General features: G+C 37.6%; 1 protein-coding gene across 2 annotated transcripts in view; it reads right to left on the bottom strand.

The window, feature by feature from the left end:
- Positions 1-21,141, bottom strand: part of LOC126183578 (5-aminolevulinate synthase, erythroid-specific, mitochondrial) — a 117,290-nt gene that overhangs the window by 23,444 nt on the left and 72,705 nt on the right. For both annotated transcript variants that reach the window (XM_049925675.1, XM_049925676.1), the window contains exons 6-8: positions 17,908-18,118; positions 10,927-11,111; positions 5,248-5,592 (exon numbers count right to left, since the gene is read on the bottom strand). In XM_049925675.1, the coding sequence (XP_049781632.1) occupies positions 5,248-5,592; positions 10,927-11,111; positions 17,908-18,118 (741 nt within the window). The remainder of the gene's footprint in view (positions 1-5,247; positions 5,593-10,926; positions 11,112-17,907; positions 18,119-21,141) is intronic.

Raw genomic sequence — 21,141 nt, 5'->3', positions numbered from 1 at the left:
CAAACAGTACCTAGTGACTGGAAAAAAGTGCAGGTCATTCGTGTTTTCAAGAAGGGACATATGGACATTATTATAGGCATGTACCATTAATTTCAAATTCTATGCTGTAGAATTACGACTTTCTGGAGAGAGAAAATCTCTATAAAAATCAACATGGATGCCACACACAGATCTAGCAAAACTTAGCTCGCTCTGATGTTCCATGAGATCCACAGTGTTTTAGACAATGGTGCTCTAGTTTATGCCATGTTCCTTGACTTCAGGAAGGCATTTGACATCGTCCTGCATTGCCATATAGTGGGGAAAAAAATTGAGCTTACTAGGTATTGGACCTGATTTGTGACTGAATCACAACTTCCTTTCACATACAACTCAACACACAGTTCTTAACAAAACAAAATCAACAGATATAAATGGAATTACCAGCATACCCCAACGAAGTGTGACAGGATTGTTACTGTTTACGATGTCAATAAATGATCGAGTAGAAAGTGTTAGAAGCTCTGTAAGACTGTTTACAGATGATGCAGGCTTTGATAGTTAACCCAGAATGTAAATAAATGTAATATATTGTGCATACATAGGAAAATGAATTCATACTGCACAATTACAACCACTGATGGAAAATTGCTGCAAACAGTATGTACCACAAACTATCTGAGAGTAACTATCCACAGCAACCTTAAGTGGGATGACCCCACAAAACAAACAGTATGGAAAAGGAGATGCCAGACAGTTTCATAGGAAGAATCTTACAAAAATGTAACTCATTCATGGAGAAGCGGCTTATGAGACACTTCTTTGACTAATTCTTGAGCACTGTTGATAAATATGGGATCTTTAGCAGGCAGGACTAATAGAAAAGATAAAGAAGATCCATCAAAGAGAGATGTTTCATCATGGGATAGTTTAGTCGATGTGAGAGCATTACAGAGGTGCTCAGAAACTCCAGTAGCAGACATTACAAGAGGCGCATCATGAATCAGAGAGAGGTTTACTACTGAAATTTGGAGAGGGCACTTTCTGAGAAGAGTCAGACAACATATTACTTCCTCCCATGCACATCTTGCGGAATGACCGTAATATGAAAATTTGACAAATTAAAGCTAATACAGATGCTTACCGACCATCATGCTTCTCAGGCGCCAGTCATAAGTGGACAGGGAAGGGGGCATCAGTTAGTGGTTCAGAAGTGCCCTCTAACACCCGCAATTAGGTGGCTTGCTTAATCTGATGCAGACCTAAAGGTAAGGCTGGTTTTCACTGCTTTAACAATACCATTAGAAACAGACCTCCTAAAATTTTGAATGTGTTACAGAACTATCCTAACATCTAAGGATGAAGCAGTGGGTCAAATTTTTTAGATTCAAATACTGAAGACTGAAATTTCAGAGTTACATACTTAACATCTGTGTTTGTATAAATGAAGTCAAATTAAAAATCCAATTTTCATTGGCATCACTAACGTATTACATAAGGCTATAAACATAACATGGGACAAATTTGTGCTTCAGGGGAAGAGCACAACCTCAAACCTATTACAATGATCAGTTACATGCAGTTTAAGTGGACTCTAAGCTCAGACTGTGGGGAGGGAGGAGGTGGGGTGTTTATAACTGAGAAATATGAGAAAATAAACAACAACAACAACAACAACAACAACAACAAGACAACATATAACTGTTAAGAAAAGCACCAGTGAGCAATGAAAACAGAAAAGCTGCTTGCTCACACAGACGGTGGGAGAAGTAAATCATTGTAGTTTCTCACCAAATATAACTGTGCAGCATATTGAAAATGACAACAAAATTTATCAGTCCTTACCTTCAGAAGGAATAGCTCAAAATATATTAATGCACGGTGTCTGTTGGAAATAACAATCATCATGCAGAATCTGCAGCTGTGAAACGTTATATGTAAATATATGTCATTTACATATAACGTTTCGCAGCTGCAGATTCTGCGTGGTGTCTTGTTTCTGACAGACACCGTGCATTCATATAATTGATAAGGCTAACTGGGCAGTGGATCCCCTTTCTTCAAGTGCGAATGCACAAATATGTCTGACCTGCGAGAATCTCTGAGTACTGAACAGGAGTATAGTGTACAGGAACTGGGGATAGGTGGGGCTTGGTGGGAGTGTGGTTCGGCGTGCCAAAATAGTCCGTGCAGTAGTGATGACACTATGTCATGGATGGCGCAGTGGTTACCACACCCGCCTAGTAAGCAGGAGATACCGGGTTCAAATCCTAGTACGGTACACATTTTTGCTCATTGCTGCTGATTCCCGTTAACGTCCCATTGCAGCTGACAGCAGTGATCCCCCCTTTAATTTACATGTAACTCAAAACATGTTTGACATAAATATTTAAACAGACATATGGTGCTCCACGCCTGTAGAACTACAGCTTGCTTCACTCTGAGAAAGAAACATGCAGTTTCATCTTTTAAAGATGAGACCTGAACATGCTGCCTGTCATCTTCTCAGCTAGACTAATTTCCAAATTGAATGTTCTTTTTACATAGGAATATGGAATTGTAATCTGTGTTAACTCATATTTGTGAAAGAATGTCTTCATTGCACTATAGTGTGCCACACAAATATTAGGTGGTGCTCACTCCTCATTACTTTCTAGACTTCTGTTTTTTTTTTTTAAGTGTTAAGGATATTAACTGTAGCGTCACAAAACATACTGTCTCTCATGAAATTTGTTGTAAATAATGCATTGAAGTTCAGAAGGAATAATGACATCCATTACATTACAAAAAATGACGTTGATTACTCTTCATTTGAATAGATTTCAGTTCAAGAAAAGGCGAATGATGCTGCTACCAAATTCTTTAACCATTTATCCAATGAAAATAATCGCCTGACAGAGACAAGTCAAGTTTGAATGCAAGTTGAGAAAGTTCCCCCTGAGAAATTCCTATTCCATTATTTGACAAAATATTAAATGATCATATGGCATTGATGGCCTGAGTCCCCACCTAAGAAAGTTCACCCACCGAGTTGAAAGTCTGAAGTTGACGCCACAGTGTGCGACTTGTGTGTTGATGCCGATGAAATGATGATGACACCACAACACCAAGTCCCTGAGTAGAGAAAAGCTCTGATCCTGCCAAGAACCAAACCCGGGCATGCTGCATGGCAGTCAGATGCGCTGACCACTCAGCTATGGCAGTGGACATTACGTGGTGACCTGTAGCTTGTTACGTGTAGACATGATGCAAAGTTACTTGTGTTACTAAGTTAAATGCTGTTTTCTGTTATGTGAACACATCTGTAAATGTTCAGATTGCAGCCGTTTTTAAAGGCCAATTAAGATAATATTTTGTAAAATGACTCATTCCACATCATTAAAATGTACTGAGCAAATGGATCCACGGAACAAAGACATTCCAAACCTAATCAACATCCTATCACACACTCTAAAGCTGCTCTTATTTTCAGTATTCTCCACCAATACAATTACACTGTGTGTTATGAACAGTGAAACAAAAATGCATTGCCCCACGTTACGCATATATCTGAATTGCAATCGGTGGCCAGCACACTGAATTTACGATGACTATTTTGGATTGACAAAATTATCCTGACCAGAAATGGAACAACACTAATGTAAGTAATGTGGCAATGCAGTTTAAATACTTCATTATACAAGGAGCGATCAAAAAGTTTCCATCTGAGGACATTGCTGCAATGTATATGCAACATAGCACAATTCTGATGCAGGTATATATGCACCAATATATACACAAGGTATTGTATTTGACATTCCTGTCTTTCCAATGTGTATGTGGAAATGTGAACTACGGTGACATTATCATCAACTGCACCCGAACATGACCAACCTGCTGTTATTCTTTTCTTGGCAGTCAAAGGACACACACCTGTAGACACCCATCGGAGAATGAAGAATGTGTATGGGGCAGCATGTCTTCAAAAACCACCATTCTAGAGTAGTGTGCCAAGTTTCATGTTGGTCACGATTTGATGCAAGACCCTATATCACAAATGTCTTAACACTGAAGTTATGTCAACTCAAGTGGAAGACATTTAAGTACTTGCTCCATAGTTCTAATCTCTCCCTGTGTGACTATTACATCTTCAGTTCCTTACAAGAAGCCTTGATGGGTCGACGATTCATGTCACACGAGGATGTGCAGCAGGCAGTTAAGGACTTCTCTACAAAGCAGGACACAGTGTTTTACCAAATGGTTATCTTCAACCTGGTGCATTGGTGGGATGATTGCCTCAATGCTCACAATGATTTTACCTGATTCATATACTGATTCTAGAATGTGGTTTCTGTGATGTCCAAAAGAACAAACACCATTTGTTTTTCATCCCACAGTTGTATAAATACATGATGAAATTTAAATTTTGACATTAGCCATAATCGGCCATTGAAATAAATTCAGTGGTGACAAGTGAAGATTTGTGACAAACCAGGATTTGCCACTGTTGGCAAGCAGTTGGTTTAACTGCTACAGCTATCCGAGCACACTTCCTGTCCAACCCAAAATCCCAACTTTTCGTAAACTACATACGTAGTGGCCCCTCTCCATTACCGTCATTGCTCACAGCCTCATGTTGATTCTCACAAGTGGTCAGACAAATAGTGCATCTGCAGTGAATGATCATTGATTGCTGTCGGGGTACGTACATTTATGGGTGTTGTGTTTCTTCTTTTGTACATAATCAGCACAACTATATGCATCTTGACGGAAATGAGTGATCATTCAGTGCAGATGCACTCTCCTTCCACTCTCTTGCAGGAATCAGCATGCGGCTGTGAACAATGAGGTGTAATGGAAAGGGGGATGCTACATCTATAGTGTGCGACAAGTTGGGAATTTGAGTTGGACAGTGATCTGATGGCCGACGCAGTTAAGGTGACTGCTTGCATGACGCAGGAAGTCTGGGTTCGATTCCTGGTCCAGAACAAATTTCTACTTCTCACTACTGAATTTGTTTCAAAGCCTAATTATGGTTAATGTTGGGATTTCAATTTTGTCATGGAAACATTCTGATCAGCTCTTATATTACTTGGATGGCACTGTAGGAATGTTAGCAAATTCCATCTCAAAATTTTAATCCTGTGTATAATATGCGCGTAAGGAACAAGAGACCATCTGTGTGAGGGAAAAAAACCACAACACTCTCTCTCTTTTTCTTTCTCAATTTAGTTTCGATAAGGTAAACACCAGTTAAATTTAGTGAGATACAGAACAAACATAACATACCCAATGTTCCTGAAATAATATCCATGTTATCCAGCTGCCCATCTCGCTCTCCAATGCCAGCACCATTATGTCCATACAGACCTACAGCATGGACTTCATCTACAAATGTAATTGCTCCATATTTGTGTGCTACATTACAGATCTCTTCTAATGGGCAAACTGCTCCAGTCATTGAATGAACAGTCTCAAATGCAACAATTTTTGGGACAGAAACAGGTAACGTTGATAAAAGTTCCTCCAAATGCTTTACATCATTGTGACGAAAAATGTGTTTGGGCACATGGCTGTTACGAATTCCATGAATCATTGAAGCATGATTTCCTGCATCAGAAAATATGTGACAACCTGAAAACAAAGAAAAACTTTTGTCATGCATGACATACATTTAGAAAACCAGAAGCAGATGGAAGAAAATCCTTGAATATTTTAGAATCTAGAAATATTTTCAGAATGATCCAGTATATCAATAGACATGAGGTGCCAGAAACAAGTAATAATATTGTAACGAAGCCGTTGTTTATGTGTTTATGTACCCCCCCCCCCCCCCCCTTGCTGTTCACACTTAACATGGCAGGGGCATATCTCTACCAGTCGGATCACGCCCTTTAAAAGCATTTTTCCTTCTTGACTAACTTACTTTGTGGTGTGTGTGTGTGTGTGTGTGTGTGTGTGTGTGTGTGTGTGTGTGTGAAATAGTTGCTTTTATGATGAACAATTCAGTTGTGCATTTCATGGCCATGGAAATGAACAAAATTCATTCAGAATCTGGGAACCTGCAGAACAGGACATAAGTCATTAACTTTAAGTTTTTAGGACAGGTCTAAAGGAATCTAGTCAAACACAACTTGTTCCCCACTTAAAAGCAGAACAACATTTTCTAAACGTGAACTAAATTTATAGAAAACTTCATGATAAAACTGTTTAAAGCAATGAAATAAGAGTACATCACAATTATGGGGGCAGTCTAGTCAGCCAGCCAGCCAGCTTGATCCTAAGATAAGAAAATTTTCTATGCAGGTAGATAGCAGTTTTAAAAAGTCTGATTGGAATATCAAGGATCACTTACCAAACCAAAACAAAACAGATGCTCTCTTATACCTATGCAAACATGTGGACTGATATCATTAAGTTTATGTGGACTACATATTCATAAAACTAAAGCACAACATAATGTATCAGTTGCTTATTTACATTTAATTTTATTAATACAGAAAGTTTTGCTGTATGCCAACTTGAAATGATAGCCTTGGTTGTAAATACCAGCAGCACAGTAGGAGAACGTGGGCTGAAGTGGTCAGGGCAGCAAAAGAAGCCACTGAATGTTTTTTACCCTGGGTAGTGCCGCTGCCTGCCAAGAAGTGGTCAAACTAGTTCCAGTATATACTATAATTGTTATCAATGAGTTTGATATAGGAAGCTTGGTCTATTATTTTTTGGGGTGTAAAGTAAGTCATCATTTGTATTATTCTTATTACCTTACTGATACTTACAAGGGAACCTCCCCATCGCACCCCCCTCAGATTTAGTTATAAGTTGGCACAGTGGACAGGCCTTGAAAAACTGAACACAGATCAATCGAGAAAACCGGAAGAACTTGTGTGGAACTATGAAAAAATTTATTAAAATATACAAACTGAGTAGTCCATGCGAAGATAGGCAACATCAAGGACAATTGGTGTCACGGAGCACCGTGGTCCCATGGTTAACGAGAGCAGCTACCAAACGAGAGGTCCTAGGTTCAAGTCTTTCCTCGAGTGAAAAGTTTAAATTTTTATTTTCAGTTTATGTGATAAACTCTTATGTTTTCATCACTTTTTTCAGAGTGATTGTCACATCCACAAGAAAACCTAAATTGGGCAAGGTAGAAGAATCTTTTTACCCATTCGCTAAGTGTACAAGTTAGGTGGGTTGACAACATATTCCTGTCATGTGACGCACATGCCGTCACCAGTGTCGTATAGAATATATCAGATGTTTTCCTGTGGAGGAATCGGTTGAACTATGACCTTGCGATCAAATGTTTTTGGTTCCCATTGGAGAGGCACATCCTTTTATCTACTAATCGCACGGTTTTGCGGTGCGGTCGCAAAAGACAGACACTAAACTTCTTACACTGAACAGAGACGTCAATGAACGAACGGACAGATCATAACTTTGCAAAAATAAAGAAAGTAAAATTTTCAGTGGCGGCAAGACTTGAACCAAGGACGTCTCGTTCCGCAGCTACTCGCGCTAACCACGGGACCACGGCGCTCCTTATGCTACAACCTCATTGATGTTGCATATGTTGCGCATGGACTACTCAGTTTGTATATTTTACAAATTTTTTTCATAGTTCCACGCAACTTCTTCCTGTTTTCACGATTGATCTGTGTCCAGTTTTTCAAGGCCTATCCACTGTGCCAACTTATAACTAAATCTGAGGGGGCGGGGGGGGGGGGGGGGGGTGCGAAGGGGAGGTTCCCTTGTTAGAGCAGGTGTGGGCAAACAGTGTCCTGTTAACGGTTTTTGTGTAGGTGAACAAGACAGTCAGAATTTTTATGTAACATTTTTGAATTGTGAAGTTAACTAATGGATGCAATCATTTTAAAAGGTGCAGACCTCTGCTAACTTCAGCTTTCACAAAGGAACACCCCTCCTCCCCCCCCCCCACCCCAAAACTATTGCCCACCCCTGACACAGAGCAATACTCTTTTACAAAGCCAATGTTAAAACAAAACATCTTTTGGATTACAAATGTAGTTCCTCTTTTCTTTTGATATTACAGTCTCATCCATTAATCAATAATGCTGACATGGTGACCATTCATGAAAGATGGCCATACTACTAAACAGGAAAAGTGGCCACTCTTCTCAGCAGTTCATTTTTAATCCATTTACCCAGTAAGAGTGAGTTACTTCCATATATCACCCTGAATATTACAGATTGAGTTCTCGACACTTATTTACAAAGCTATCACCCCTCATTCTACCCCTTTGTTATAATTTTGAATTAATTAATTATATTTAAAACTCTCTCTTTTCTGTTGTATCTGGCCCAGCACAAAAATTCATTCAAAATGGTCTGCTGCAACAGCTAGGTACTGTTTTAAATACTAGGGTATCAAGACGCCTTGAAAATACATCCGGAAATCAGAGCAAGAAACATTCGATCCTGCTAGGATGAAAAAAGGCGTTGAGGTGGTAAAGAATGATAGGATGCCTTTTTCTTCAGTGGTAAAGTAATTTAATGTTCCACACAACACAGTGAAGAGGAGAGTTCTAGGAAAAAAGAGATGCAGTAGATGATGCTGAGACAATTAATTTAATACAAGACATAAGGGGGCAGCAAATTTTGGCAAATACCACAAAAGTGGATGACAAATGTTGTACACGCGATGTCACATCAAAAAGGCAGAGGGTAGTTTCAAGTGCATGCTTGAAGGGATGATTAAGCGATGCACTATATGCACTAATGGAAAATGTGCAAATTTTGAACACCATTTGTAAATGTGATCTGATGTAAATATAGAAGTTACACAATTCTTGTGCTCACTGTAACCAAGCAAAAATTAATCTGATTTTGTGTTTCTTTCCGTCTCTCCATTCTTTTTTTGTTTCCAGACATTATGTAGTAATGAAGATGTAAGATCATTTGCTGGTAATGATGCAATTTGGAAGCTCATACTCATTTACTTGCGACAATGTGGTAGGTTTTGTTGTACTGTACTTTGCAAAAACCAGAGGAGACCATGCAACTGGTAAATAAATTAATGAATTCATACCTCTATGTTTACCCGTAATTGTCTCTCACAATGAAAAAAATTCTGCCTGCTAGATACATGACTCAAACCCTGAGTCCCACGTGCTAAAGTTGAGCACATAGGTACAGAGCCACACCAACATGAATAACTGACTTGGGTTGGAATGATTAGGTGCAACAGACTGATAGGCTAAACCACTGGATGTGCAGTGAGGTATGTCATCTGGTGACATCGCATGTTCAATATTTGTCATCCACTTTTCAGATATTTCCCAACATTTGCAGTCCTATGTGTCATATTAGATTACTTGTCTCAGCATCATCTACGTCCCTTCAGAGATTTTTAAACGTCAATATGAATCACCCTGTACAGGCACTGGCCACATTACTCCCTTAGGTAGGGAACAGTGAACACTATGTAAGCTTGGAGAAAAATGCATATTGTTCCTACACATTATTTTTTTCCACTTAATAATATGTGGTGTGACACCTTACAATACATGGACTCAAAATGAGTAAGCCCAAAGCTTTTATCAATAACAATGGTTCGGTGAAAATCCAATTTCCCTCAGAGTGGCCATTTTACGTCACTTACGCATTACAAAATGACTTTACATATAACACATGTTAAGCACATTAGATTTTCTGTATTTTTAAGCATGTGCACAGGTTTTAAAATAAGTAGAAGAACGAGTGATTTGTCCTCTCCATTAATAGTTAATGGAAAATTCCCTTTAATCACATTGCACCCATAATTATGGTCCCTCTAAACACAGTTTCCATACATAAGTATATCATAATAAAAATGCATATAATGTATTATTATATTATTTAACTGATTTACTATTTCCCTGTGATTTTGCTTGCAAAATACTCCATGTCGCTAAATTCAATACTTCATCAACCTACACCTGTTTTTTTTCCATGGAAGACCTCTATTTCACTGTTATAAACCAACCTGCCATATGTAAACATCAAAATGTTTAGGAGTCTCTGACAGACAGTCAAAACTACTTTCTCCATCTCATTTCTTCAACATTTCATTACCTTCATATTATTAAATAAACACGGAGGTTTATACATTCAAGATAAACAGTGAAGTAAGATTTCTTGTACACAAAAATCAAAATGGAACAGCACTTCATAGTCCTAGTCATTACATGTAAAATGTTACGATAATGATTTGATTAATTACTTCAGCCATAGAGAAGTAGGCTATTTACAACCTAATGGATGAAAAAACATGTTGGTCAGTAGTATTTGTCAAGCATTCTGTGGGAGGTAATGGTCTCCATTTCCTAATTCACAGACTGTATCATCATTCAGCATAAAATCCTAACTATCTGGACAACAAAGTTACCTTCCATTAGGAATGTGGGTGCACTCAGCGATCGTGATATGACTTTCAAATGATAGAGCACAGCAATCAGTCGCCCTCTTGCACGTTTTATCAGGCAAATAGATTTTGGCTAGTGCCTAGCCATTATCAATGCACTATTATGAGAAAGGACAACTGATTGCTGTGCTCTATCATCTGAAATATCTGGACAGAGACTCATGTAATGAGGACATCAGGTGCTTTTCCATTGAAAAAAAAAAAAAAAAGTTAAAACTGTATTATTAACACCTTCAAGTTTTTCAGTAGAGTAGACAACTTATCAACATTCCATCTGACTCCCTCTTACATCTGTTTCTGCTGATATTCATCACACACATACTATATTATTCCACTGGGCACACACTAAACATTATCTGTTATTTTGTACGTACAATAACACACAAATAAAGAAAACTGAATGTGTGTTCATCCTGCTGTAGTGGCATGAAACAAAATTTTAAAAACTCTATTCAGAAAATATTGTGTGTGTTCCCATCAAGTTACATCAAGGACAAGGAGAAAAGGTAATAAGTTTATCAAATGAAACAATCATAACATACCAGGCAAAGCTTTGGCAAGAGTAAACAGGGTAGAATCGTTAGCTACAAAGCAAGAAGTGAACAGGAGTGCAGCTTCTTTTTGGTGTAATGATGCTAATTCAGCTTCCAACTTCTCATGAAATATAGAATTTCCAGAAATGTTACGAGTTCCTCCAGCTCCAGCTCCATGGGTCTCTAAGGCTTGCCTGCAAAGAAAGTGAAATTCTGAATTAATACTCTTGTGATTACCATTTTTGCAAATTAATTTCTTGAGTCTATAACTATAGATGTAGTTCAATACGGGTTCACATTGTTCTCGCTTGTGCGTTTAGATACTCCCTACTTTGCACATGTTCCTTCACTATGTTCAGTAGAATAATATTCTGGGCTAATTTCATACAAAGTCACTTAGGTGCTCACTGGATGCAGGTGTTGTTCATTTACTGACATAATTTCAATTTTCATAACATACTGTTGTTATTCTTATTTCTGACTTAAGACAGCGCAGTTCAAAGATGTCCTGAGTCAACCAAATGTGCAAATTTATTTGTGACATTATACGCAGTCCTTGAAAAGATGCAGCCATTTTGGCATCACAGACTGCAATAGCAGTGGTGTGTATGGTGTTTCAGTCTGAAAAGTACAAGGAATATATGCAGAGACATGGAGAGTGGAATTATTTACAGTCATAGACAGCATCCCACATGGCAAATGGTGGCAAGAGTTTTACATACTATGAATGGTTGCACAGGGATCTATCATTTAATTAGCGGAATTCCAAAATCTTTAACCTTCACATATAGAAAATACAGTAAGACATATTCTGATGGAGTGATCCTGTACTGTAAGCAGCTCAACAACCCACCAGGAAAGAAAATCATTGCTACCCCATAACGTATCTCGACGAGACCTGGCTTAATCAAAACCATGTCACAAAATCCATGTGGCAAGATGTGAAGGTCAGTGACAATTTGAAAGTGATAACTTTTTGTCTGTTATTCAGGATCATCAAAAAGTACCTTCCTCAAAATTTATAAACTAATATTTACATGAAGCAAATCTAATGATCGCCATGAAGAAATGGTTTTGTTATATATTGCACATTTTGGAGGAAGGTTGTGTCATCATCATGTATAGTGCCAGTCATCATTCAAAGAAAGGAGGAGAAGTTCCCAATTCGTATGCAAAGAAGGAAGAAGCTGTGCAAAGGCTAGAAGAGAAAAGTATTTGAATTTTGGGCTGCTATAAAAAATTGGAGGTATCAGAGGAAGTCAGGTGCCACAAGAGCCTTTATAACCAATGTGAACTTTATTGCATAGCATTAGAAACTGGCCACAAGGCTGTGATATTTTCCCCTTACCACTGCCAATACAACCCAACATAAAATACCACATTTACATGACTGTAAGATGACTTTTTTTCCAAAATTTATTATTCGAAAACTACATTATGATGTCACATTCACTGATAAAGCTTTGGTTGCAGGAAGCTTTGGTAGTTAGGGTCACAAGTAGATTTAACTTGATGATTTCAGAAGGGTGGGATGGCATGCAATGGCACATGCATGACTGAGTGGTGAGCTAAATGCGGTCAGAACTGATTTTACAAATGGACATATACTCAGCAATGTTATACATTTGTACAGGAGAACAATTAATTCTGATGTAAATATATTCACACAAAACACCGGAAATGTGGAAAGATAATTGAAACAGAAGGTTCAGAAATGATGCTAAAGCAGCTACTGCTTGACAACACTGTCGATATCAAAAGTTGGAAACATATAACGAAGTTAGTTTTTTGTTCCATTGAACATTTACACAATAAACTGTTATGATGCCGAATGAGTCATTTTATATTCACTTTTTGCAAGTTGTTGTTTTTTTTTTTTATATGCAGATGTGAGTTATTAATTGGCACTCACCACATTTTACACATAACGATAACAGAAATAAAACAAACTTCTTCAGTTTGATTTCAAATTTTACCTTGCTGTCTGACAGACATTTTACATAACTGGGTACCAAAAATTTAAATTGTAGTATTGTGCACCACTTTTTGTGCTAAAGACAACATTAACGGGGAATAATGAAGAGTTCTGTTAACCAAAAATGGTCTGATTTCTGCACTAAGGAGGTGAGAGAGTAACATATTGTTGATATTCAGTTTGCTTAATGCTGTAAGGACTGTAAATTGTGTTGTTTCTAATGGAGGAAAATCACACCTTTCAATTTTAGAGTTATTCACAATGCAGAGAATACGAACAACTGTGCAGCATGAAGAGAATTTGATGTCACAGAAGCGAATGCTCAAAGGTGGCATCAAATGAATAAATTACATATCAGCAATTCTACATGCCAAATTTTCAGGTGATCAGATCAGGGTAGTTACATGAACTGAAGCAGCAGGTTGTTCAGTATGTGTGAAACAGCCACAATTAAGGCTTCACAATTGAGAAATTATCTGAATGAAGAGCAAGAGGTAAGAGGAATTTTTCAGCTGCACAGATGGTGGAATTCACAGAAGGTAAGACATGGGGTATTACAATGACGAGGATCGGGTTTATGTATAATGCAGAACACCATTAGCTCAGTGACTTCCTGCAACTTTTGATGAAAAACTATTCATGTATCAGCATCACACAATCTGTCGAAGAGAAAACTATAACTGATTACAATTAAAGTGTTAACCTTTTTAGGCATATCTTAAGACATTTTAATTCAACATGACAGTTAATACATTTGATTAGTTAGAATATGCTAAAAATAAATTTCTCAAGGAGTCTCTTCTTTACAACACTAAAATAAAAACAAAAAATTAATCTGATTTGATCCATTAGAAATGTGTTTTTAAAGACTGTGAAAACAATAGGTTTTTTTACAAATAGCTTTTCTGCTACCAGTCAAGATTTTCTTTTATTTATATTTAACATGTAGTGTTTTGGGAAATGATTCCCATTCTCAAGTGCATTTTCCTCTGTACACTATGCCACTTTTTTTGTGTGTGAGGTTCTACAGCATTCTTTTTCCTGTACTGCAATATATAAAAATGTACAATTTTTTATTGATTATTAATCTTTATGTACAGACAGCAGCAACGTTTGGAAGAACTTGCACTTACAGTTTTCCTGTGGTCCATTTGTGCAGTGTCTTATAACTTACATGAACAATTACAAAAACATTTTTAGATGTAGTCAACAGAGATAATGATATAGCTCTTTCCAGAGAACAATATACTTTTGTGTACAGGGTATTTATAATGATTTGGATCATGACTTGCTTATATTTACTTACAACAGTGCTTATTTTTGTGTGTTACTATTTTAAGTAAACTGCTGAAGCATCTGAAGAAATTCGCTGATTCACTATCAAGTTTTTCCATTTAATATTTCATCTTCATAGTTTCTGTAATGTGAATGTATCTCCAGTTGTTTTAACAGGTTCATTTTACGCCCTTTATTTAATTGGTGGAGTACTTTGACATTTCACTCTACTTTTCCAAATGGGTGTGTTTGTGTTTTGCTGCTGCTGTGTGTCTAGGCTTCAATGTGTTCTGTATACCTGGTGATGAAACCTCAGCCTGTTTGTCCTAGGTAAAACATGGGGCATTTCTGGCATATTACTTTGTATATTCCAGAGTCTGAGCATTGGTCATAACAACACTATGTTATTTATTAGCTACAGAAAAACCAACTTTTACTTTCTGGAGCCTGAAAATATTTGCATTCTTCTCTGATACACTGCCAATGTATGGGACACTAGGTATCAATGAATTTCTTCAGATGCTTTGAAAGTATACTTAAATAAAAATAGTAGAATACAGAAAAGAAGCACAATTGTAAATAGATACAGGCAAATTAACGATCCAGATTGTTACGATAAATACCCTCTATGCAAAAAGTATATCATACACTATGGAGGACCTACAGCATTATCTCTGTTGATTACCTCTAAAAACATCTTTGTAATTACATGTTTATGTAAGTTTGTTATTCACAATGGGAACTGTGAACAGAAAACTGTATGTGATGTTTAATATGTGTGAGACTCTGCAAAAATGGACCACAAGAAAACTACAAGAATAAGTTCTTCCAAATTTCACTACAAACTGTAAATAAAGGTCAACACTCAACTAAAAATTGTGCATTTTTATATATTGCAGTAAAGACAACACAACAATGCAGAACCTCACACATTAAAAACGTTACGAAAAAAGACATCATACAAAGAGAAAAACACACTCAAAAATGGAACTTGTTTCCAGAAATGTGTTGTGTATAATATAAATAAAAGAAAATTGTGACTGGTAGTAGGAAATTTTTTATAAAATAAAATCAAAATTTTTTTTTTAAAAAGGAGCAAGCTGTCTTATCATTGGATAAATGTGGTATATGGGTGCCACTGAAAGGAAAAGTTACATTCAGAAATAAGCTGAGGTGACAAAAATCATAGATACCTCCTAATATCATGTCTGACCTCTTTTTACCAGGTATAATGCAACAACTTGTCATGGCACGGACTCAACAAGTTGTTGGAAGTCCACCATAGAAATGTTGAGCCATGTTCCCTCTATAGCTGTTCATGATTGTGGTAGTGTTGCTGGTGGAGGATTTTGTGCACAAACTGACCTCTCGATTATGTCCCAAAAATGTTCGATGGGATTCGTGTCGGGCGATCTAGGTGGCCCAACCATTCTCTCGAAATGTCCAGAATGTTCTTCAAACCAATCATGAACAACTGTGACCTGCCAACATGGTACACTGTCATCTGTAAAAGTTCCATCATTGTTTGGAGACACGAATGGGTTAAAACGTTCTCCAAGTACACAAACATAACTATTTCCAGTCAATGATCAGTTCAGTTTGACCACAGGAACCAGTCTGTCCCATGTAAACACAGCCCTCACCATCATAGCACCACCACCAGCTTGCACAGTGCCTTGTTTACAACTTGGGTCCATGGCTTCATGGGGTCAGTGCCACACACTAACCCTACCATCAGCTCTTATCAACTGAATTCCTGACTCATCTGACCAGGCCACATTTTCCAGTTGTCTAGGACCCAACTGATATGGTCACAAGCCCAGGAGAGGCTCTGCAGGCAACGTCATGTTGTTAGCAAAGGCTCTCGCATCAATCGTCTGCTCCCATAGCCCATTAACACTATATGTTGCCACATTGCCGAAATGGATAAGTTTGTCGTACGTCCCACATCGATTTCTGCTGTTATTTCATGCAGTGTTGCATGTCTGTTAACACTGACAATTCTAAGAAACTGCCACTGCTCTGGATTGTTAATTGAAGCCCATTTGTCACTGCATTGTCCGTGGTGAGAAATAAAAGGCCTGCAATTTGGTATTTTCAGCACTCTCTTGACACTGGGGATCTCAGAATATTGATTTCTGTAATGATTTCCTAAACGGGATGTCTCATGCATCTATCTCCAACTACCGTTCCACGTTCAAGAGTCTGTGAAGTCCTGTTGTGTGGCCATAATCATACAGGAAGCCTTTTCACATGAGTCACCTGAGTACAAATGACAGCTCTGCAGTTGCACTACCCTTTTATACCACATGTACATCATACTACCACCATCTGTATATGTGCATATCGTTACACCGTGACTTTTGTCACCTCAGTACATTATATTCAGCACTACAGATGTGCACAATTTACTTTAGGAAGCCACTGACAATGCTCCTGTGGGAGACTGGGGTAAATGTTTACTTCACATTGAAAATTTTCAAGTGAATGACACTATGAAAGAAGGCTGTCAAGAAAATTTCATGGAAAGCATTTACATTCCTCCAGATCTTTCAGATACACTTAGTTCTTTAGAACAACATGGTCACAAAACAATAACTTAAATTAACCATTTTGTTTCTTGTCCCTTCTCTTGCCTCGACTTTTAAACACTGTTCCCTCTCTCTAGTCCCTTTTTGGTTTTCTTCCTCTTTCCTCTCTCTGGCCAACAATTTATTGAATATGGCACAAAAGCTACAGGGGTATAGTGCCTGCGCTAGCACATTTGTAGATTTTAGTGGTAGTGAGTAGAGGACCTGTATCTTCTGCTTTGCACCTAGGTTGAAATTAATATGCAGAGTTAATGAATACTTAAATCTTGGTATAAAGGAGGAGGAGGAGGAGGAGATTGATGTTTAACGTTCCGTCGACAACGAGGTCATTAGAGACGGAGCACAAGCTCGGACTAGGGAAGGATGGAAAAGCAAATCGGCCATGCCCTTTCGAAGGAACCATCCCGGCATTTGCCTCAAGTGATCTAGGGAAATCACGGAAAACCTAAATCAGGATGGCCGGACACGGGATTGAACCGTCGTCCTCCCGAATGCGAGTCCAATGTGCTAACCACTGTGCCATAAATCTTGGTATAACTGAAATTGGATTTTATTTGTAAATTACCATATAAACAAATCATAGTATGTTTTGCAATATTCCTTAAAATTCACATGAAAATACATTAAAATTCGAAAAATCTCATGAATGGAACTATGGCTGCTACTTCATAACAGTATTTTAAACATTTTCTCAACACAAAGTTCCACAACCATAATTAATTGTTTGAAAGAAGTCATTTTTCTGCTTCTGGCTGTAAAATTTTTGTTACAATGACTAGTTGATATTGGTAAACATGCTATTTCCCAGTCAGTGCCTTGTAGCACATTATGCAGTATTAAGTCATCTATGTGTAACCCACCTTTGTTGACAATATTATTAAATGGTAAAATTTCCCGCATTTGGCTCTACACACTTTGACACAGTCCCAAAACTTCTGATTTCTGGCAGCTGTGGGCTATGGTGAGATCTTAAGTGGGGGAGGCATGCAGGAAAGGCAGAGGGGGTACCTTCCTTACTTGTTCCTCCAGTTGCGAATTTTGCTGCTCCATATTACAGCATCAATGAATATCATATTCCTACTGAAAGTGAGTCCCTATTTATTACCTTATACTGCTTTGGTACAGAATATAAGTATTCACTTTGTTTACCTCACAGCCTCCTTAACTTTTGGATGACATGACATCCCGAGATAATCATTTGAACACCAAACTGTAATAGGCCTTTCACCCCAACTATATTCATATGCAGCAGGAAATGCAGATGCCAATCTGTTAACTTTCTTGAATATACGGTAAGAATGATCTTTCTTTTTTCGCATTATCTGTTCATGAAAGAATTCCTCATACTGGAAGATGTCATCTGCAAAAAGAGATAAACAAAAGAATAGAATATGCAAGAATAATTGTGTATGAAGACATTATGAGCATTTTTTAAAATTCCGGATTGTATCACTTAACTATTCAGGTCATGTAATCTTCATTACACAAACAATTTTAATCAAAAACATCATCGGGTTAAAATGCAGGCAAACAGATTGTGTGATTCAATTTATTTTCTTTCAACAGATGAGCAATACAACTGTAATGTTCAAAAATATTTAACAGCTGTTAACCATGGCCTATTAAAAAAAATGTTGATCATTACACTCCAATTAAAATTACTTTGTGGTTGACAGGCTGCAGTGGTGGGAAAAAGTCATGCTGGCATGCAGCCAGCCATACTTCACAAGGTGCTGCATGTAACCTACAAAACAGGCAACACAGTAAGCACGTCATGTTTGAGAAAGAGTTGTGATTGGATAACTGCTTACCCCTACCACTCGACTTGCTAAAATGTCAATCACAAAGTAATTTTAATCTGTACAGAGTATGTTGATAACCACAATCTTATAACAGCCTGAAGCACTAATGAAAACCTCATACAACAGGATTTACAAATTGAAAGAGAAATACCCATGAAAAGTACAGCTTACCCACAAATCTTTGACACTACTTCACCTTATTTTATCCCTTGATACTACGGCTTAAATGCAATATTGCACACACACATTGTGTAATATGTCAAAATTAATAAAATAGTGCTGCATTTGTTGTAGTTTTAACTTAAATGCTGATCTAATGATGTATCAAAAATACAAGAACAAAAGTTCTCAAATAAAAATAAGCAAATTCCATTCTTTTTTAAACACTAATGGTATCATAAGCCATGGAGAATAAAATAAAGCAGCTTTACTTTTTGGAACTGAGAACTTTTTTAGGGTTAAAGTGCGGGGTACCTTATGCTGTTCTTTGTCACTAACTGTCATACTATCATACGGTCCCCTCCTCTTCATATTAATAAGAACCTTCTACAGGCTTCATATTCTGAGTTTACATTCACTTTGACTGAGGAGTGAAGTTTTCATTCTTCATATGAGACTTTCATACCTAAATAATAAGTGTAATTCTAAAAATTAAAATTAATCTCCTATGACAATGAAATATTGGAAGTAACAAAGAAACATAAAAATTTAAAACAATTTGGACATACTGTGTGCTGAAAACAGGTGTAAAATGCAAATGTGTGATGCCTCCAACAACTACCAGAGCAGAATATTGTCAAACGACATTTCACAAAATCCAAAGAAATTCTGGGCATATATAAAGACCATTAGTGGCACCAAAATTAGTATGCTATCACTACCGAATGAGACTGGAATTGAAATTGAGAGTACCAAAGCAAAAGCTGAAATGCGTAACTACATTTTCAAATGTTCCTTTACCAAGGAGAAATGACCCAACTTAATTCTCATACCACTGAAAGGATGAATGAAATAAGTAATAGTGTCAGTAGATTGAAAAACAGCTGAAAATGTTAAAACTTAACAATGCTGCAGGTCCCTATGGAATCCCTGTCAGATTCTATCATTAATTTGTAGCCGAGTTAGCCCCTCTTCTAACTATAATCTATTGTAGACCCCTTGAACGAAAAACTGTGCCCAGTTCTTGGAAAAAGACACAGGTCACACCCATCTACAAGAAGGGTAGTAGAAATGATCCATAAAACTACTGTCAAATATCCTTGACACCGATTTGTTGTAGAATCTTAGAACATATTCCGAGCTCAAACTTAATGAGGTATCTTTAACAGAATGACCTCCTCAATGCCAACCAAAACTTTGATCATGTGACACCCAAATTGCACTTTTGTAACATGATACACTGAAAGCTTTGCATCAAGGCAACCAGGTAGCTGCAATATTTCTGGATTTCCAAAAAGCATTTGACTCAGTACCACACCTATACCGATTGTCAAAAGTACGACCATATGAGGTATCGAGTGAAATTTGTGACTGGACTGAGGACTTTTTGGTTGTGAGGACACAGCTTGTTATCTTGGATGGAGAGTCATCATCAGTTGTAGAAGTAACTTCGGGTGTGCCCCACAGAAGAGTGTTGGGACCCGTGCTGTTCATGTTGTATATTAATGACCTTGCAGACAATATTAATAATAAATTCGGGCTTTTTGCAGATGATGCAGTTATCTATATTGAAGTATTATCTGAGAGGAGCTGCATAAATATTCAGTTAAATCTTGATAAGATTTTAACTTGGTGCACAGATTGGCAACTTGCTGTAAATGTTCAGCAATATAAAATTTTGCACTTCACAAACCGAAAAAACATAGCTTCCTATGACTATAACGTCAGAGTGTCACTGTTGGAGTAGGTCAACTCATACAGATACCTGGATATAACACTTTGTAAGGATATGAAATGGAATGATCACATAGATTCAGTCGTGGGTAAAGCAGGTGGTAGACTGTTTTATTGGTAGAATAATGCGGAAGTGTAATCAGCCTACAGAAGAGATTGCTTACAAATCACTCGTGCAACCAGTACAAGAATTTTGCTCAAGTGTGTCGGACCCATACTAGAAAGGACTAACAGAGGATATCAAATGTATACAGGGAAGGGCAGCATGAATGATCACAGGTTTGCTTAATCCATGGGAGAGTTTCACAGAGATACTGAAGGAACTGAACTGGCAGATTCTTTAAGAAAGATGTAAACTATCCCGAAAAAGTCTAGTAACAAAGTTTCAAGAACCAGCTTTAAATGATTACTCTAGGGATATACTACTACACCCATATGTATTGACAGTGTGAGTCTGCAATGGAGGAATCCGTGGCTACAGACAGCAGAGCAGCTACGGTTGGCCGAAATATCAATTTCTAGCACTTTTCTGGGAGATGCAACAATTGTTTACCATTTACATGAGATTTTTGTAATATACAGCAGTCTCCACCAAGAGAATTTATGTGCTAAGATTGTGAACATGAAGGCAGTTCATGTAGCGACTTGTACAATGAGTCATTCGCTGTAATGCTCTCAAATATTGCCA

This window comes from Schistocerca cancellata, chromosome 4, assembly GCF_023864275.1.
Source record: "Schistocerca cancellata isolate TAMUIC-IGC-003103 chromosome 4, iqSchCanc2.1, whole genome shotgun sequence".
NCBI lineage: Eukaryota > Metazoa > Arthropoda > Insecta > Orthoptera > Acrididae > Schistocerca > Schistocerca cancellata.
Note: the sequence above shows the minus strand (reverse complement) of the source record. Positions and strands in the feature narration are given on the sequence as shown.